We start from the raw sequence: 20,585 nt of genomic DNA, 5'->3' as shown, positions 1-20,585 counted from the left end.
TATTTTTATAACTGGCTTCATTATAAAATGTTTTTTTAAGGGAGGCTTTACTATAAAATCTTTGTGTTATCGTATGTGGTTTAGTTTTATGTATTTGAGAGTTAACAACTATTGCAAACTTCAATGTTGATATGGCTGTGCTGCCGATAAATTGCTATGTATCAAACTAGTAAAGTTATGTAGTAACTAGTAACTTGATTAATTGCTTATTTAAGAACACGGATTGTAATGACAATTTTTTTTCCTCATGAAATTCGTTGTATAGTTCATAAATCTCAATTGAGAGTTAATTTAAAAAAAAAATAATAATAATCAATTGAGAGCATAGTTTGGTTGGTCAATATAATTTTGCTCGTCTGTTCGTTGATTTAAAGTTTAAACTGCTTCTGGAAAAATAATTTAATGCTAAAAAGCTAACTTATTATATGTAGTTTTATTCCTGACAACTTCGGTTGAACTGTGGACATATACGCACATACTATTATATTTATTGTTAATGATGATTTATATAAAGAATATTATAAGCTCACCGTTTTATATAAACGGCTCATGTGGTTGAAGACTCTTCTTAGAAGCTGGGGGAAAATCAGAGTATGTTGCATGATAATTTATACCAATAATTTTTACAAAAATTATTTTATCAAACTAATACTAAATGGAGAAAATCGTATTAATTTAATTTATCTAACTTATACTAAAACCAGTCTTGTAATAGAAGTTTGACTTCTTTTATCGAACGAATTTTATGTACATTAATTGTAAATAGAGAAATATAAAAATATTGTCAATTTCAAATTTTCAATACATCGATTTCCATCCTACAATTTTACAACTATCCCAAAACCACTACTTTGCATAATCAGTCAGCTAAGGGTTATCATAGAAACATTGCAAACTATTGTAATTTAATAGTAACAAATTTGATTAAATATGTAGAGTGGGAGCCAATGCAGTACACTGTTTTGAAAAGAAGAAAAAGCAACGATATATTTAAACCGAAAGACCAGAAGTATATGTTTTAAAAATTGCATTGACCACACTATTAGAATATGTGTAAAATACTTGAAATTAAAATTGTAGAATATCTTAATACAATGCACTATACGCTTAAAATAGATCGTACTAAACACACGTATCATGTGCATGTTTCTGAGAATATAAAAAAGTGCACCAACGACTTCAATGCTACATGATGGTGAGGAAGACGGAGCTAAAAAAACTCACCAAGAGGGTAAATTTGAAGATAAAATCAAGAAGGATTAAATTGAAAAAAAAAAATATCAGGTGAGATTAATTTGTAAACTTTTAAGGTAATTTTAAAAAAATGTAAGAAAAAAATTGAAGGGGATCTGGGTCTCGTTTAAATCCGTCCCTAGTGAGGAACCATGCCACATAATCTCCAATAATATGTCTCGTTATACCAAACTGTCTCCATTCCTTTGGTCACACAAAATATATGTTAAACATAGATCTTCGAAATTCATTCGTATTTCTCTCATATGGGGTCAAACGCAAGACAACAAGCGGTTGGAGCTACCATCGACACTAACCACATGGGAGAGAAAATCTTTACATAAAACGCTACTATTAGAGAACCCTGAACCATAAACTTGACATTACAAATTTTACGAAAGAGAATTTTGTTTTCGAGTTTATGTGTAATTAGCTATTTGTGCTACAAAAGCAAGCATGCGAAGTAATTTATGTCAATAATGATGTTTGCCTCCATTTATATAAAAAGGATTTAAATAAATGTTGTTACTAAAAATTATTATTAACTAATCTCCATTCATGTATTGCTTACAAAATTTCAAGTTTATTAAATTAACCGTGTCTAGATAGACAACAAACTAAAAAGGAGAAGAAAGGAAATGAACTAACTGCAAATTTCCATAATCACATGATTTAAAAAATATATATATTATATTTATCAATTGCTGATAGTTGATATACAACTAGTTCAACGTCTCAATCAAATTTTGTTGATAAATCAACTTTCCATGGAAATCATGTCTAATAAATTTAAAAAATCGGCAATAGGGATGTGGGTCCGACACAACTCAGCTATGGATTTTTCATGCTCTTGCATTTCTCTATAGCTTGGTGTTGAGTCTCAATCATTCTCATGGGTCCCATACCAAATGCTTGGAGACAAAGAACAATACTTTTATCATTATTATTACTAACAATTAGAATTACAATAATTTTGTATGAAAGATCGGAATCAGCCTTAAAAAAAATAAAAGGAAAAAAAGAGCAACCTTAATTTTTGGATGTGAAGTGAACCACAAACATGTCTGCTGAGTATAATTGATTTATAGACGTCTATATATAAATCTTTAAATGGAACACCTAATAAAAATAAGATAAATTACTTTATGTAAAATCTCTATTTTCACATTTGTTGTAAAAATTAGTTTGTGATGCCTGCAGAAAAAAAAAGGTATAAAAGATTTTCACAAATACACTTTCTATTTATTTATTAATAAAATAAAGTGTAACATGTTTGTAATGCCAAATAATAACTATTGGTTACGTGAATTGAGAGTTTGTTAGAAAATAATAAATTAGAGATCTATCCTTATTAGGTGTATCTCACTGTCTGTTAGACTAATTATCTTTATTTTATTTTTCATCAATAAACAATGTTGAATCCAAGCCAACTACATACACTGATGATAGACGATTCTAATGTTCATCGGCTCAGCTTAGCTAGGTTTGGCTTGAAGCTATTCTCAGCCAGTTTTAATTTTAATAGCTTCTTTTTGCAAGTTTAGATGTATAGAATACCAAGTTCCTGATTAACTCGATCTTTAAGCACTTTAATCGAAATGGAATTAAGATGATTTCAAATAAAAGAAATGAAAAAATTTAATCGCGAATGATGTTCGAATACGGGGGTGATTATTATTATTATTATTATTATTTTTTCATTTTGAAACTTTACAAATGAAAAAAATAAACACAAAATTATATGAAAAATATTGATTTACGTTATTCAACAAATTTAAGGGATAATTAACTAATAAAACACTAAGCTCGTGGGATAGACATGATACTATCAAATATAGATGCAATATTTAAATAAATATGATATTTTATCTTGTTTTTACTTTTAATATAAATGTGAACCTTTGTTTGTATGTGTATATTTATAGGGAATTGAAAGAAACACGATACATCCTTGCGTTTATGCTTAAAATAGTTGTATGTGTATTATGTAATTTGCAATATTACGTAAAATGAAAAGTTATACACCAAATCACCGGCACCATCGCCTTTTATACACTATTGTTTATGAGTTTGCTAGATTTATAACCTTATAAGTATAATAAAATTATTATATAACCAAATTTTCATTAACTGTAAATAAATAATTATGTCTTTTTATTAAGATAGTCAAATTTACATAATACATGGGTATATATGAAAGTTCAAATTATCTAGTATGATGACATATATATATATATATGTGCATATTCGAATAATTATTTACTTATAATTAACAATAAATTGATTAGTTAGCAACTCACAAATTTTTAGTGGTTTAACTACTTAGAAATATGATTATTTAAATATGCAAAAATCTTAACTCTTTTGTTCCTTGTCCTCCAACTAACTACATCTCCGACCGCAATCAATAAAATTTAATTACGGCGAGTTCATCACCATTCTATAAAGAGATGCCATTACGAGCAGATTTTAATTAGTTATAAAGAGTTATGTGTGATTGTATTTATTGAATTCATTGCGAAATATTTTTAAGTCTTATGGTTTACGCTATTATTTAATGGAGGCAAGTTTTTTTCATTTATGTTTAGAGAAAAAAAATTGTTGTAAGAACTATTTTGGCTAAATGCGGTGATTTCATTAAGAAATTTTAGATTTTTTAATAAAAAAATCATCAAAATTTTTTAAATAGGGAATAGATTCATGCATGAATATTTCTGAACGTATAATTAAGAAAGAAACATTAAATCAATGACATACATATATTTAAAAAAAAAAAAGGTTTAATGTAGGTAAATTTAATAAAGCCAAAGCCGAAGCCGAGCCGAAAGCTAAAAGCAGAAGCAAAATTGTCGGTCGTGAGTTTTTGTGGATCTGACGGTGAGTGACTCTGCTATTACACCAACACTCACACACACACACACTCTCTCTCTCTAGAAAGGAACCAGAGAGTGAAGACAAGAGAAGAGAGAGAAAATAAAAAATAAAAAATAAAAAAAATTGGATCTCTCTCTCTCTCTCTCTCTCTCTCTCTACAGCTATATCGCTTTTGGTTGCTTCCTCTTCTTCAGTCAATGCATTGCTCGCTCGCTTCCATTTCACGGAACCGATTGATGCTCTAAACTCTCTCTCTCTCTCTCTCACTAGGTTTGCTCATTTTCTTTCAGAATTCATGTGTGTGTTTTACTCTTCATTCGTAGCTTCAAGTCTCGGATTTGGATTTAATTTCGCTCGATCTGACTTATAGTTTTTGCCGAATCAGTATGAATGCTGTATTTCGTCAGGAATTGCACATTTAGATTTCGTTTTCCGTTGCTGAATTACGTTTGATTTCTCATTGTGCTTGCTTAATTACCTTAAGACGACTCATTTACGCCACATCTCCGAATAAGCTGTATTGGCCATTGTGATATCTTTGGATTTGAATTAGTTAATCCTTTGGACCTGACTTGGTTAGAGTATGGCCATAGTATGATCTTATTAATCTCTGTGTGTGCGTGTTAGTTTGGTCAAATTTCTGTTTCTGATAATTCGTGTTGCTGTTTTGCAGGAGAATTTGATGCTTTGAATCGAGTCTCGTGGTTAACATCTAGAAAACAGCAATTCCGTGGCTTGATTTGCACTCCGGCGTCGTCAAGTGAAGTGAAGTGCAGCAAAGCTGGCGGCCACTGTTTCTTGGCGGTATGCCAACAATGGCAGCAGCCATGCCAATGATTTGGTTCGCCTTCGAAACTTTTTTTTTTCTTCTCTTCTGTTTTTCGTGATTTGTGTGTAGTTTAATTTAGCTGTCATGATCAGTGGCTTTTTTGATACCGTTAATTAGAGTACAAAGTCTAAATCTGAAATATTGCCATTGCCTCTGATGGTTGTACAAGTTTGATTTGCCTTTGATATGCCTGCTTTATAACTTTGTACTTGTAGGATAGCAGATCTAATGATATCTTAGTGTTATATCCATAAAATTTAAATTTTACTTGATTAATCTGTTTTTTGTTTGGGGTGTGTGTGTATGTGCATTTGCGGTAATTTTCTTCTGAAATTTGGCCTTCTTGATATCTTCCAGCTTATAGAATAATTACTTTTTTTTTTTAAATCTTAGAACTTAATTTACCAGCTTTCTTGATCCTTAAAATGTTAGGCGTACAATGTGGTTGACTCAACTACACAACATTATATGTTTTCCATAGTTAAAAAAGAATGGCCTTGACGTTTCATATTTAACATTTGTCATTTGTGGTTTAGCTTAAAGATTGTATATGTTGTTCTTTGCTTTCTAATTAAAAACATAACATTTTTGCTTATTGCTCATGTTCCAATGGTTTCAGGAGAGGAATGGCGATGCAAAGGCCCAAGATTCGGAGCCTCCAACTCCACTTTCTGTCATGAAGATGGGGTCAAGGTCAGTTTAGATGTCCTTTTTACAGTTTAAAGAGCATAAACACCTAGTTTCAGTTGACTACTTATTGTTCTTGACTTAGTCATGGTTAAACTGGTTACAATATTGCTTAAATTTCTTGGAGATGTTGCATTCCGTATTTCAAAGTAGCTTCTGCATCATATTTCAAACCAGTTTTTATTTATTACTTTCTTATACAATTATTTAACAAATTTGATCAGCATGATATTACTTAACTGGTGGATCAAATTGTAAGTTTTATCTGACATCCTCAACTGGTCCACAGAGATCGTAGTAGCATGGAGGATGCAGACGGTACATTGGCAAGTGTTGCTCAATGCATCGAGCAGCTACGCCAAAGCTCCTCTTCCGTAACAGAGAAGGAGTATTCACTAAAGCAATTGCTGGGGCTTATTGAATCACGAGAAAATGCTTTCAGTGCTGTTGGATCTCATTCTCAGGCAGTTCCGGTACTCGTATCTCTTCTCCGGTCAGGATCGTTTGGAGTGAAGATACAAGCTGCCACGGTGTTAGGTTCTTTGTGCCGGGAGAACGAGTTACGGGTAAAAGTCTTATTGGGTGGATGCATTCCTCCGCTACTAGGGTTACTCAAGTCGAGCTCAGCAGACGGTCAAGTCGCTGCAGCGAAGACCATCTACGCAGTTTCTCAAGGTGGCGCTAAGGATCACGTTGGCTCAAAAATTTTCGCAACCGAAGGGGTTGTGCCGGTGCTTTGGGAGCAGCTAGAAAATGGACTGAAGAAAGGTAACTTGGTTAATGGCCTGTTGACCGGGTCTCTAAAGAACCTTTCAACCAGCACAGAGGGGTTTTGGTCTGCCACATTACAAGCCGGGGGAGTTGACATTCTCGTGAAGTTGCTTAAATCCGGGGACACGAGCACTCAGGCCAACATTTGCTTTCTTCTCGCGTGCGTGATGATGGAAGATGCTTCGGTGTGTTCTGAGGTGTTGGCTGCAGAGGCTACAAAACAACTTCTCAAGCTTCTCGGGCCTGGGAACGATGCTTCTGTCAGGGCAGAGGCTGCGGGGGCTCTTAAATCTCTCTCAGCTCAGTGCAAAGAAGCGAGGCGAGAGATAGCCAATTCCAACGGCATCCCTTCTCTGATAAATGCTACAATAGCCCCCTCGAAAGAATTTATGCAGGGCGAGTATGCTCAAGCGTTGCAGGAAAATGCAATGTGCGCTCTAGCGAATATCTCTGGCGGTTTATCGTATGTCATCTCAAGTCTTGGTCAGAGTCTCGAGTCGTGCGCCTCGCCTGCCCAAGTTGCCGACACCTTAGGGGCTTTAGCTTCAGCTCTTATGATCTACGATAGCAATGCAGAGTCGACTAGAGCATCAGATGCGTCGGATGTTGAGCAGACTTTGCTCTCTCAGCTCAAGCCTCGGTCGCCTTTTCTCGTGCAGGAGAGGACTATAGAGGCCCTTGCCAGTTTATACGGGAATTCAATACTCTCATCTAAGCTTGCAAACTCAGATGCGAAACGCTTGCTTGTTGGTTTGATCACAATGGCGGCAAATGAAGTTCAGGACGAGCTTATAAGAGCTCTGATGACGCTTTGTAAAAATGAAGGCAGTCTATGGCGCGCACTTCAGGGACGTGAAGGGGTTCAACTGTTGATATCTCTTCTTGGACTTTCGTCTGAACAGCAGCAAGAATGTGCTGTTGCACTTCTCTCTCTGCTATCTAATGAAAACGATGAAAGTAAATGGGCTATTACTGCTGCTGGTGGAATACCTCCGCTTGTTCAGATTCTGGAGTCGGGTTCTGTGAAAGCCAAGGAAGATTCAGCAACAATCCTGAGGAATCTGTGCAATCACAGCGAAGACATTCGCGCATGTGTTGAAAGCGCCGATGCTGTTCCTGCACTTCTGTGGCTTCTGAAGAACGGAAGTGCAAACGGGAAGGAAATCGCTGCGAAGACTCTGAATCATCTGATCCATAAGTCTGATACCGCGACGATCAGCCAGTTGACTGCATTGTTGACCAGCGATCTTCCCGAGTCTAAAATATACGTTCTGGATGCTTTGAGAAGTATGCTTTCTGTGGTTGCCCTGAACGATATATTGCGTGAAGGAAGTGCTGCCAATGACGCAATCGAGACGATGATAAAAATATTGAGCTCTACCAGGGAAGAAACTCAAGCCAAGTCTGCATCAGCTCTAGCTGGAATTTTTGAAACCAGGAAAGATCTTCGAGAAAGCAGCATTGCCGTTAAAACTGTTTGGTCGGTGATAAAGTTGCTTACTGTCGAATCCGACAACATTCTGGTCGAGTCATCGCGTTGCCTCGCATCGATTTTCCTTTCCATCAAGGAGAACAAAGAAGTTGCTGCTGTTTCTAGGGATGTTTTATCTCCGTTGATTTCCCTCTCGAATTCCCCAGTTCTGGAAGTTGCGGAGCTGGCGGTATGTGCTTTGGCTAATCTTATTCTGGACAGTGAAGTTTCGGAGAAAGCAGTGGCTGAGGATATCATTCTCCCGGCTACAAGAGTTCTGCGCGAAGGTTCGATTTCAGGGAAGACCCACGCGGCAGCAGCGATTGCCCGTCTTCTACACTCTCGCCAGACCGATCATGCTTTGAATGATTGCGTGAATCGCTCCGGAACAGTCCTCGCACTAGTTTCCTTTCTTGAATCTTCTGATTGCGGATCTGCTGCCTCGGCTGAGGCACTAGATGCACTTGCTATTCTGTCCAGATCCGGAGGACTTAGCGGCCAAGCAAAACCCGCGTGGGCAGTTCTAGCCGAGTACTCTAAAAGCATAAACCCCATCGTTTTGTCGATTGCTGACTCTGCGCCGCAGCTGCAGGATAAGGCCATCGAAATACTCTCGCGGCTTTGCAGAGACCAGCCTGCTGTTCTTGGAGACACGATAGCCTGCGCCTCCGGATGTATTTCGGCAATCGCCAAAAGGGTGATCGGCTCTTCCAACGCGAAAGTCAAAATCGGGGGAGTTGGGCTCCTTATCTGTGCTGCGAAAGTCAGTCATCAGAGAGTCGTGGAAGATCTTGAGCACTCAAACTCGTGCGGCCCTCTGGTTCAGTCTCTCGTCGCGATGCAAAGCTTGTCTCAGTCCCCCTCGGGTGTTACGCCGGTGAACCACAAGGATTCCATTAGCATTTTGAGATATGGAAAAGAAGATGGAACCACAGATGAATCTGATAGGAGCACGGCTGCTGTTTATGGTGTCGATTTATCTATTTGGCTGCTTTCTGTACTTGCATGCCATAATGAAAAGAGTAGAATTGTGATTATGGAGGCAGGAGCGATTGAAGTCCTGACAGACAGAGTCTCAAATACTTCATCACGCTATTCTCAGGTAACCAATGCTATTCCATTGAATTTTCTGTTACATGCATCAATCAACTTTAGAATAATTATGCCACTTCTTTGAGGACATGTTATAAACTTCTTGCACTTTGTTATCATGGTAATATATAATAAATAATATATATATATTATTTCCTCTAGAAAATGGGTTCTGTATATTTATGAGCGTGTGAATACTGATACAATTTGGGTATTTAGATGATTTTTTGTCATTGTATTTTTTTTTACTTAAAAAATTAAATTCTGGAATAAGGCGGAGTTAGTTTTGTGTTTGACCTTTCTCTACTTTTTACTGTGTAACCAGATGGAATTTCAGGAAGATAAAAGCATATGGATTTGTGCTCTACTGCTGGCAATTTTGTTTCAAGATAGGGATATCATAAGAGCACATGCAACCATGAAATGCATTCCTGTGGTGGCAAGCATGTTGAAATCAGAGGACTCCGCAAACAGATATTTTGCTGCACAGGCTGTCGCCAGTCTGGTCTGCAATGGCAGCAGGGGAACGCTTCTATCTGTTGCAAACTCTGGGGCAGCGGGTGGGCTGATTGCTCTGCTTGGCTGCGCCGATGCTGATATAAGTGATCTCTTGGAGCTTTCGGAGGAGTTTTGTTTGACGCGATATCCAGAGCAAGTTGCTCTCGAGAGGCTCTTTAGAGTTGATGACATAAGGGTCGGTGCAACTTCACGCAAAGCAATACCTCTACTCGTCGATCTTCTTAAACCGATACCGGACCGGCCCGGGGCACCGTTTCTGGCGCTTGGGCATCTCACACAGCTCTCAAAAGACTGTCCGTCGAACAAGATTGTCATGGTGGAATCGGGAGTTTTGGAAGCTCTGACCAAGTATCTATCTCTTGGTCCCCAAGATGCAATCGAGGAAGCTGCTACAGATTTGCTGGGTATTCTTTTCAGCAGTGCTGAGATTAGGAAACACGAAGCTGCGTTCGGTGCGGTCGGGCAACTCGTTGCAGTTTTGCGCTTAGGAGGAAGAGGGGCTCGGTACAGTGCTGCCAAAGCTTTAGAAAGCCTGTTCTCCGCCGATCACATAAGGAACGCGGAATCCGCTCGTCAAGCGGTGCAGCCTCTGGTGGAGATTCTCAATACCGGCCTGGAAAGAGAACAACACGCAGCGATCGCGGCACTTGTGAGGCTTCTGAGCGAAAACCCGTCGAGAGCCCTGGCGGTCGCAGACGTCGAAATGAACGCCGTGGACGTGCTTTGCAGGATTCTCTCATCGAACTGCTCGATGGAGCTAAAAGGAGACGCTGCCGAACTGTGCTGCGTTCTCTTCGGAAACACGAGAATCAGGTCCACGATGGCCGCGGCGAAGTGCGTAGAGCCTCTGGTCTCTCTCCTCGTCTCTGAGTTCAGCCCTGCTCAGCATTCCGTAGTCCGTGCGCTCGACAAGCTTGTTGAGGACGAGCAACTGGCGGAATTGGTCGCGGCTCACGGCGCCGTTATCCCTCTCGTCGGCCTTCTGTACGGAAAGAATTACTTGCTCCACGAGGCTATTTCAAGGGCCCTCGTGAAGCTTGGCAAAGACAGGCCCGCCTGCAAGGTAGAAATGGTGAAAGCCGGAGTGATCGAGAGCGTGCTCGATATCCTACACGAAGCACCGGATTTCCTGTGCGCGGCTTTCGCGGAACTCCTTCGGATACTCACCAACAATGCTAGCATCGCGAAGGGGCCTTCCGCCGCGAAAGTGGTCGAACCCCTTTTCGTGTTGTTGACGAGGCCAGAGTTCGGCCCCGACGGTCAACACAGCGCTTTACAGGTTCTGGTCAACATCCTCGAGCATCCACAGTGCCGGGCCGATTACACCTTGACCTCCCACCAAGCCATCGAGCCACTCATCCCTCTGCTTGACTCTCCTTCTCCGGCGGTACAACAGTTAGCGGCGGAGCTTCTATCGCACTTACTCTCCGAAGAGCATCTTCAAAAGGACCCCGTTACGCAGCAAGTCATCACTCCCCTTATAAGGGTTCTCGGCTCTGGTATGCACATACTCCAGCAAAGAGCCGTGAAAGCTCTAGTAAGCATCGCACTAACATGGCCGAACGAAATAGCAAAAGAAGGCGGGGTCGTAGAAATATCCAAAGTCATACTCCAAGCCGACCCTTCTCTCCCACACGCCCTGTGGGAATCCGCGGCTTTGGTCCTATCGAGCATCCTCCAATACAGCTCCGAGTTCTACCTAGAAGTCCCAGTCGCCGTGTTGGTGAGGCTTCTCCGATCCGGGTCGGAGAGCACAGTGATCGGCGCTCTGAACGCCCTTCTGGTGCTCGAGAGCGACGACTCAGCCAGCGCCGAGGCGATGGCCGAGAGCGGTGCCATAGAGGCTCTATTGGAACTCCTCAGGGGACACCAGTGCGAGGAAACCGCCGCAAGGCTGTTGGAAGTGCTGTTGAACAATGTGAAGATCAGAGAGACCAAGGCCACGAAATCGGCGATTCAGCCTTTGTCTCAGTACCTCTTGGATCCCCAGACACAGGCTCAACAGGCCAGATTACTCGCCACTTTGGCTCTCGGTGATCTGTTCCAGAACGAGGGGCTTGCTCGGAGCGCCGACGCTGTTTCAGCTTGCCGTGCTCTCGTCAATGTGCTTGAAGAACAGCCGACCGAGGAGATGAAAGTGGTGGCCATTTGTGCCCTGCAAAACCTCGTGATGTACAGCCGTTCTAACAAAAGAGCGGTCGCCGAGGCTGGCGGGGTTCAGGTTGTGTTGGATTTGATTGGTACGAGTGAACCAGAAACAGCTGTTCAGGCCGCTATGTTTGTCAAGCTTCTGTTTTCTAATCACACCATTCAAGAATACGCTTCTAGTGAGACTGTGAGATCTATTACCGGTAAGCGCTCTCTCTCTCTCTCTATCTCTCTCTCTCTCTCTCTCTCTCTCTCTCTCTCTCTCTGTATGGTAACCTGGAAGTTGAAAAACGCTGATTTTGGTGATGTTTTTTTTATTTGAAATAAAAAAGAATATTTGATTTAAACCCCTGCTTCCGATCATTTAAATAACTGTAGAAGACGTTTTTAATATAACTATTTGCTCTTAAACAGCTAATCATTGTATAGCCTTATGGCTTCATTCAAATTGTAAAGATTTTAAGGGGTTTTCGCTTTCAGATTTGGCTAGGGACTGGGGTAGTGCTTTGTAATCTGTTGGTTAGGGCTTTGTTTTTGATGTCCCGGAGTTGCTCCCGGGTTTCCTCAGCTCTTTTTCCCTGTTTTTTCTTCGGCTGAGCCGTTTCCTCTTAATAAAGATCTCAGTTTCTTTTAAAAAAAAAAATTGTTCTTAAACAGCTGCGATTGAAAAAGATCTATGGGCCAGCGGGACCGTCAACGAGGAGTACTTGAAGGCTCTAATAGCGCTATTCGGCAACTTCCCACGACTGAGAGCCACGGAGCCTGCAACGCTGAGCATTCCACATCTCGTGACTTCCCTCAAGACAGGTTCGGAGGCGACCCAAGAAGCCGCCTTGGACGCTCTTTTCCTCCTGAGGCAAGCCTGGTCGGCCTGCCCGGCCGAAGTGTCTCGAGCCCAGTCGATCGCCGCCGCAGACGCGATCCCGTTGCTCCAATACCTCATCCAATCGGGGCCGCCTCGGTTCCAAGAGAAGGCGGAGTTTTTACTGCAATGTTTGCCCGGAACGCTTGTCGTCATAATCAAGCGGGGTAACAATATGAAGCAGTCGGTTGGGAATCCCAGTGTCTTTTGCAAACTTACGCTCGGTAACACTCCGCCTCGCCAAACCAAGGTCAGTGAATTTCTCCTATTTGCCATCATCTGATGAATACTTTATTGAAAAAAAAGTTGAGTAAATATCTTTGTCAATTTTGTGCAGATTGTTACGACAGGGCCGAATCCGGAATGGGATGAGAGCTTCACGTGGACCTTCGAGAGCCCACCCAAAGGTCAGAAGCTTCATATATCTTGCAAGAACAAGAGCAAAATGGGAAAGGTAGGTTTTCTTTTCACTACTATTATATTATACACAAAAAAAATAAAAAAAATAAAAACCTGATTTAGTTTACCCAAGTTAAACTTAATAAAAATAAAAAATTGGTAAACCGTTTTTAACGTTTTCTGAGACCCAAAACAGCGTTGAATTTTTATCGAGTAATTTCTTTTCTTCTATTAGTTAAATTGACAAAAGGCCCTTCTTTATCCTTATTCTAAACGACAATAATTTGTTCACAAGAGAGAAACTAATCTAACTTCAAAGTCGATTTTTTAACTGCAGAGTTCGTTCGGTAAAGTGACGATACAGATCGACCGAGTTGTGATGCTCGGAGCAGTCGCCGGAGAGTACACCCTCTTGCCGGAAAGCAAAAGCGGGCCGTCTCGAAATTTAGAAATAGAGTTCCAATGGTCCAACAAGTGACAAAATATATATATATATATATATATATATATATATATATATATATATATATATATATATATTGGAACTGAAAGAAGAAGAAAAAAAATGATTGAATATTTGTTTTGTTTGTTCTTAGTTACTTCATTTTGAGGTATTTATAGAATTTGTGTTCATGAGGGATATTGATTGGAAGGTTGATTTTTTATTTTTCTTTTCTGAATTTCTTTGACCATTTGGGGTTATTTATTACAGGTGTGTACATAATGTACCAAAGATTTTGAATTCTTTATTTTTTTTCTATGGTCCAGTCTTAAGTGTAGCCCATTTGTTAAACGTATTATTTTGTTACTTGAAATATATCCTTGTGGACATGGTCTGAGAAAATGTAAGCTTTTGTTTTGGTGTGATTTGTCAACTTTATAGAGGTATTAATATTTACTCGCGATTTATTTATTTGAAGTTCTTAATTTTCGTTTTACTTGTCTTACTGACATTTTTTTTTCTTTAGACCGGTTTGGTTTGTTCTTAGTTTTAACTTGGTCTTTTTTGTATTAATTTTAGGTCTTACGAAGATTGATCAACCTTTATTTTGTTTAAATTCTTGTTGTTTTAGTTTAAACATCGTCAATTTTCTCAAAAAAATTGGAATTAGGATTTTCAAATCTACACTTCTCGTCGCTGCAGCATTGCCATTAGTGTTTGTCTGCATTTAGTTTTGTGACAATTTTTACTTTAGTGATCATATGATTGATTTTATAGGCGCTCCTTGGATATATAACTATATGAAAACTCAATTTTTGCCATATGACTAACCTTTGATAAATTTTAAGTAGACAGCCACAAAATTTTATTAAGAAAAGTCACACGGATTAGCAACCTCTAACGTTGAAATTGCAAACTAGCAAACGTTTTAATTTTTTTGGTTAAATAGCAATTTTTATATATGGTAGTTGACATTAAATATTATACCAATTTTGTCCTTATGAGTTTAAAAAATCGTCAATTTTTATTTTAATTCGTTATTTATGATAATTGATTTTATTTCTTGAATTATCTACTTGTCTTACTAACACTTTTTTTTTTCTAGTATCGATTTGGTTTGGTCTTAGTTTAACTTACTCTTTTTTGTAATAATTTTAGATTTTATGAATGAATTATGTAAAAAGATTAAGAGATTTGTAAACAACTAGCCTACTTATAGAGGAGACTATTAAATTATAACCCAACTATCTATTTATTTAGGAAAATAGCCCATGTTTCTTATACTTCTAAAATTGCCCTTGGTTTCATAAAACTTCGTTCTTATTTGTTTGTTAATTCTAAATTTTTTCCAGTTATTCATCATCGGATTTGAATCATGGAATCGTTCACCAAATCGGAGACATGTATTTTGCTTTTTTGAATTGTAAGTAATATTTATTATCGAATGGCCCGACTGTAAATATTATTTATCATTAAAATTATCATGCGATTTGCAACCAGGATATTCGACGACTCATTTGGAATAGATGTTTAGGATCGTCGATTTCGTAGATGTTCTTCTATTGTTCTTGTATTATCTGTTTGTCTAGGTTAGTCATTTAATCATTCTTAGTTTATGTTTGTCTAGTGTAGGTGTTTAGGTTATTTGGTTTCATAAAACTTCGTTCATATTTTATTGTTAATTCCAAATTTTTTCCAGTTATTCATCATCATATTTGAATCATGGATATCGTTCGCCAAATCGGAGACAAGTATTTTGCTTTTTCGAATGGTAAATAATATTTACTATCGAATGGTCCGACTGTAAATATTATTTACCATTAAAGTTTCAGAGTTTCGGTTATGGTGTTCTATGAGTTAATCGAATTGGAAATATTATTTACCATATTTTATAATTAATCTAACAGAGAATTGATCGGAGATGCGGGCTAGGGTTTCGATTATGGTGTTCTATGGGTTAATCGAATTGGAAATAATATTTACTTACCATTTTTTCCAAGTCTGAGAACGGAGACGTCTACGTCGACTTCGGAAGTGGTGAAATCAGGAAATTGGTGACGGAAAAGGAGGTCGGACGCAATATCGGAGGATTAAAGGATTCGAAATCGACGGAGAGTTCGAAATCAATATCGGAAGATTGAATGATTCGGAGTCGGATGCGAAAATTTTGGTGTGTATTTGATGAGGGTGAAGATATAAATATAATATTTTTTGGTAGTGGATTGAACTAGTTACCTAATTTAAGTAATAATTGGGCTAGAATTTTAAAGCAGGTGGTCAATTTAGGTTAGATACCTAACCGACCCAGCATTAAATCTCACGTAGATAAAATATCACATACATAAAATCTACATTTTGAAAATTTCACATTTTTGTCCTTATTATGCAAAACACCCACTGGGATTAAATAATAAAATATTACCAAGTAATACAATATATGTCTACATACTTTTAAGATATATGTAAGGAGGAAAGAGACTTTGAAGAGTTAAAAAAAAAAAAAAAAAGGCTTTATAAAATAGAATTTGTACTATGAAATGAATCTATGATCAGACAGACCATATGTTGATACAAATTCAATCTATTATAATTGAAGCATTAAAAAGATAAGATAAAAACATTCTCTTTCTTTTCAAACGATATATATCCTTTATTTATTATTCTATCTTTCTCTCTCACCTTTATCCGCGTGTCCGCATCGACCACCGTTATACTAATAAAGTCATATATATAAAATAAAGACATTGATATTTCCCTCTTTCTCTCCGAGATCTCACTTCACTCTCTCACTACCTTGCTCTGCTTTGCCGTTTCCATGGCGTCTCGATCTCCGCTGGCTCTCGGAGCAGCGATGCTTCTGGCGTGTCTGCTCTCCGGCTCCGGCGGCGTGGTTTCGGAGCCGGTGGTCCTCTCGTCGAGGATGGTCCACCGATTCTCCGACGAAGCTAGAGTTCTGCTTAGGGTTTCGGAGAGAGTTCCAGAGAGGACGAGCCTCGAGTATTACAGGATGCTCTTCGAGAGTGACGTTCGGAGGCGGAGATTGAAGACCTCTCGCTCCCAGCTGCTCTATCCCTCCCATGGAAGTCAAACGATGACGTTTGGCAACGATTGGTCTGTAGTTTTTTTTATCTTCCAAAACTCACTCTGTTTGTGTATATGTGCTATCAGTATTTGACAACGTTTTTTTTTTATAAATTTGTTTGACACATTAATTTCTCTTTGCTTTGAGTTTATTAACTTGAAAGGTTAGCTTGGAAGTGTGATTTGTGGCTTTAAATGGTTCCCCTGAGAAGCTTAGTTCTTTATGATGGTATCAGGTTTTGACCACGAGTTATAACTTGGCAGTGCTAGTTTCATTTGTTTGTAAAAGAACATTAATTAGGTTTTGAATAACATTTAAGAGATAATAAAGTTGTCCATTATCTATCTCCTGAAATCAGACTCATGGCTGTGAATGGTTTTTATTCAAAGCTTATATTTATCGTAGAATTGAAACTTCAGTTTGTGGATCAACTTGTTTCTTTTTTTTGCTCTCTGTTGGCCGTTCTGATGTTTTCACTTGAACGTTTTAGGCTACATTACACATGGATCGATGTAGGAACGCCAAATGTGTCGTTTCTGGTGGCATTGGATGTTGGAAGCGATCTTCTCTGGGTTCCTTGCGATTGCATTCAATGCGCTCCTTTGTCGGCAAACTATTATAGTAATTTGGTGGTATGAATATTCTCCCTAAGTCTTTGGTAGTCCAGTACGTTAGAATCTTCGGTAACGGATATCTTACCCCACGTTGCCTGATCATCTGTCTTTTTTTTTTTAATCAAACAACAAATCTTTTTTTGAGTGTCTTATCATAAGACAACACGAGTGAATCTCCAAATCCATTTAACCAACACGTTGTTTCTTACTCCTTAACATAATAACCTATACTTTTGGCGGGTGTCTTAGGATGTACCTTTTTTCATTCTATATTTATAACGACGTGTTCTTTTGATGGGGACGGGAATTAATTGTGAGTTTATGCTCCACTAACAAGGTGCATAATTTTCATCGAAATCTCTGCCTAGACTTGATAACAGGTTTAAAATTCATCTCCAGTGATTGATTGGCAGGTGCTCCCTCATTTTTGGGGCATCTATTATGCAGGACGGAGATCTGAATGAGTACAGCCCATCTGACTCAAACTCTAGCAAGCAATTATCTTGCAGTCACCGGTTATGTAATCTCAGCTCAAACTGCAAAAGTCCCAAGCAGCCATGCCCTTATATTGTCAATTACTACATGGAGAACACCTCAACCTCTGGTTTGCTTGTGGAGGACATATTGCATCTTGCAGCATGGGGAAACGGTACAGAAAGTAGTACCGTTCAGGCACCGGTCATTATCGGGTATGAATCATGTGTTACATTTGTACTTTTTTTAATTTTTTTTATTATCTCAACATGAGAAACGGCTTTCTATCGCAAATAGTCCCTGCATTATTATGGGAGTTGAATTTGGGTCCATAGATAAATTTTCTAAGAATAGTCCTCAAACTATTGATTTTGTAGCATTTTCTTAACAGAAGAAATATTAATTATATTTGATGAAATCTATTCCTCAAGAGATTGAAAACATGTTAATCATCTTAAATAACTTAAATGCTGCAAACATAGTCTGATTAAATTATAATCTAACCATTATAACACTAGATAAAACTTTAAAACAATTTTGGGTTGTTAGAATAAGATTGTGTTTTACTGTAACTTCAGTTTGTAAATGTGTTTCCAGTTGTTTAGTAGTTGGATCTCATTGAAAAACTTCAATATTTTTATGAAAATTATAAAAATGCTACAAAATCAGTAGTCTGGGGCCGATATGCTCGTATGATTAGTTTCTGGACCAAAATGCCACATGCATAATAGTTCAACGACTATTGCAGTAAAAAATCAGTATAAAATAAAACAAAATGTGATAAAATTATAACTATGATTCTTTTGCAATGTAGTTGTGGCATGAAGCAGAGTGGTGGTTACTTGGACGGCGTTGCTCCCGATGGTCTCCTTGGTTTAGGACTTGGTGACATTTCCGTCCCGAGTTTCCTTTCCAAAGCTGGATTAATCAGAAACTCGTTTTCTTTGTGCTTTAATTTGGATAGTTCTGGAAGGGTATTTTTCGGTGACCAAGGTCCAGTCAACCAACATTCTACATCATTCTTGCCTTTACCTTCAACCGGAAACTAGTATGTTCTATTTACACAAACACATAGAGAGATAATCTCGAACCACTTTATGAATCTTTCAAGTGGATTCCTTAATTTCATTTATGTCCATTTAATCCAGCGACACTTACATTGTGGGGGTGCAAGCATTCTGTATCGGAAACTCGTGTCTGAAGAAAACAAGCTTTAAAGCTCTAGTGGACACTGGGGCATCATTTACATATTTACCAAAAGACATATACGAAAGAGTTTCTGAGGAGGCAAGTAATTTGGATTTTGAAAACTCCCCCAATTTTATCTTTGCTTGTCTACAGCTTCATTTCCGATTTAATAACGATTTCTCTCTTCCCGTAGTTTGACAAGCGAGTAAACGCTACAAGAACGACCTTTGATGGATTCCCGTGGCAGTATTGCTATAAAACCAGGTGAAATTCACGCAACTAAGTTCTTGATTCCTTTCACATTCTCACTCTATGGTATGCCTATCTTGTCTTGAAATTTGACGTACGCTTTGGTTCATCATCAAGCAGCTCGAAAACCCTGCCCAAAGCTCCTTCTATTACTCTTGTGTTTCCTGCAAACAACAGCTTTGTGGTCATCGATCCTGTTTTTCCCGCAATTACCCAAGAGGTTTGTATCTGTGTACTGTTTTCAAGGGTTGTTAATGTGCATGTTTGAACTTTGAATTACATCTTCTACATTATATCGATGATGCAGAACAGCACCAAGTTGTTTCAGCGTGTAATGCAATGATTAAAAAAATGCAATAATTATATGTGCTGTAGCATCTGCAAATCTATAGAATATATGTGAATAATAGTGTCATTAAAACTGTCACTCTCATCTCGGATTCACCATTGCCACAGCTGCCAGGCAACCGCGTAAAATTCCTTGTAAAATCCAAAAAAAAAAAAAAGGATTAACTCTCATCTTATGTATTAATTACTGTCCATGTGCTTTTATCTATTGCCATCGCTTTCCTTGATAAAGGATCTTCTCTTCGGTGCAGGGAGTACAAGTGGGATTCTGTTTGGCAGTGCAACCAGGTGAAGAAGAGATCGGATTTATCGGACGTATGTAAAACACGTTAGATATTTCAATGCCTTGTCACTCGGTCACACAACCAATCTTTTTTTTTTCTTTTTTTGCAGAAAACTTCTTGAAGGGCTATCGACTAGTGTTCGACAGGGAGAACATGAAGCTAGGCTGGTCAAAATCCGCCCACTGTAAGAGTCGCTCGTAAATCTCGTCTTTTTCGCCTAATTGCTTTTTTTTTCGGTCTTAAACGCCTGTTTGTGGTTGCAGGCCAAGATCTCGCGGACTCATCCAAAGGCATGGACTTGATGCCTCCGCCGAAGGGTTCGCCGGAGAATCCGTTGCCGACGAGCGAGCAGCAGAGCACGCCGCCGCACGCGGTGGCTCCGGCGGTGGCCGGAAGAGCTCCGTCGAAGCCGTCCATGTCGCCGCCTCAGCTCCCGTTTCGCTTGTTGTGGAGATCGTCGCTGCTGATATTTCTGTTGCATCATTTTGCTTTTGACTTTGTGGTGGATACTGGCATAGCCTAGACAGATTGTAATTTATATATATATGATGTATGTATATGAATGGCGTTTTTATTTATTTATATCATTGCCTTGATTTACCTTATATTTGTGGGGATAGCAGCAGTATCAGTAATTTTTTGGGCATTATTATTCTTTTCAGAATTGTTTATGCCGTTGGAAGGTGAAGTAGGGCTGTTATCATTAAGCATAAAAAAAAATTGTGGTATTTGTTGAGAAATATATAGGCACTGAAAAATAAAATATTTAGGGTGAGAATATGGGTAATAGTGATAAGTAATTTGTTTACAGTTTTAATAGACAAGAAAAATATATAATAATTTAAGTACAAGAAAATGAAGTAAGATTAAAAATGAATTTAAGTAAAAGAAAATTTTGACGATAGAAAAAAAGTAGGAGTATTACGAGAGAGAGGCACAATTTACTCCCATTTTTTGTTCAACAGTTTCCCATGAAGTTTTATTCAATCAAAACAACACATTTAAGAAAAATTATCGAT

The 20,585-nt window shown here is 38.5% G+C and overlaps 2 protein-coding genes across 3 annotated transcripts; both read left to right on the top strand.

The window, feature by feature from the left end:
* The first annotated feature begins 4,158 nt into the window (after window positions 1-4,158).
* Window positions 4,159-13,368, top strand: CSI1 (binding protein). Its single transcript, XM_089611980.1, has 8 exons — window positions 4,159-4,377; window positions 4,781-4,948; window positions 5,556-5,629; window positions 5,913-8,967; window positions 9,283-11,827; window positions 12,282-12,736; window positions 12,824-12,940; window positions 13,223-13,368. The coding sequence occupies exons 3-8, from the start codon at window positions 5,613-5,615 to the stop codon at window positions 13,361-13,363; spliced, it is 6,330 nt and encodes a 2,109-aa protein (XP_089468106.1). The 5' UTR covers window positions 4,159-4,377; window positions 4,781-4,948; window positions 5,556-5,612; the 3' UTR covers window positions 13,364-13,368.
* A 2,708-nt stretch (window positions 13,369-16,076) lies between these two features.
* LOC149399312 (Eukaryotic aspartyl protease family protein) lies at window positions 16,077-20,166 on the top strand. Of its 2 annotated transcripts, none has more exons than XM_089612608.1 (10): window positions 16,077-16,438; window positions 16,900-17,041; window positions 17,471-17,712; window positions 18,312-18,545; window positions 18,646-18,784; window positions 18,879-18,949; window positions 19,055-19,154; window positions 19,534-19,597; window positions 19,676-19,750; window positions 19,830-20,166. In XM_089612608.1, the coding sequence occupies exons 1-10, from the start codon at window positions 16,143-16,145 to the stop codon at window positions 20,087-20,089; spliced, it is 1,623 nt and encodes a 540-aa protein (XP_089468734.1). In that variant the 5' UTR covers window positions 16,077-16,142; the 3' UTR covers window positions 20,090-20,166. The 2 variants fall into 2 exon arrangements, with proteins under 2 accessions (XP_089468734.1, XP_089468735.1); XM_089612609.1 differs by having other exon boundaries at window positions 16,222-16,438; window positions 17,437-17,712.
* The last annotated feature ends 419 nt before the right edge of the window (window positions 20,167-20,585 follow it).

The sequence above is a fragment of the Urtica dioica genome, chromosome 4 (genome assembly GCF_054948205.1).
Source record: "Urtica dioica subsp. dioica isolate 48M chromosome 4, U.dioica_male_clone48M_v1_H2, whole genome shotgun sequence".
Taxonomy (NCBI): domain Eukaryota; kingdom Viridiplantae; phylum Streptophyta; class Magnoliopsida; order Rosales; family Urticaceae; genus Urtica; species Urtica dioica.
The sequence above is the reverse complement of the archived record's forward strand: the minus strand, read 5'-3'. Positions and strand labels throughout refer to the sequence as shown.

Bases quoted from the DNA above. Each gene is read 5' to 3' on its own strand.
- LOC149399312 (XM_089612608.1), top strand. From the start codon at position 16,143: ATGGCGTCTCGATCTCCGCTGGCTCTCGGAGCAGCGATGCTTCTGGCG. The intron at 17,042-17,470 runs GTATGAATATTC...TCTATTATGCAG, and splicing joins ACTATTATAGTAATTTGGTG to GACGGAGATCTGAATGAGTA. The intron at 19,155-19,533 runs GTTTGTATCTGT...TCTTCGGTGCAG, and splicing joins TTCCCGCAATTACCCAAGAG to GGAGTACAAGTGGGATTCTG.
- CSI1 (XM_089611980.1), top strand. The intron at 8,968-9,282 runs GTAACCAATGCT...CTGTGTAACCAG, and splicing joins CTTCATCACGCTATTCTCAG to ATGGAATTTCAGGAAGATAA. The intron at 12,737-12,823 runs GTCAGTGAATTT...AATTTTGTGCAG, and splicing joins CTCCGCCTCGCCAAACCAAG to ATTGTTACGACAGGGCCGAA.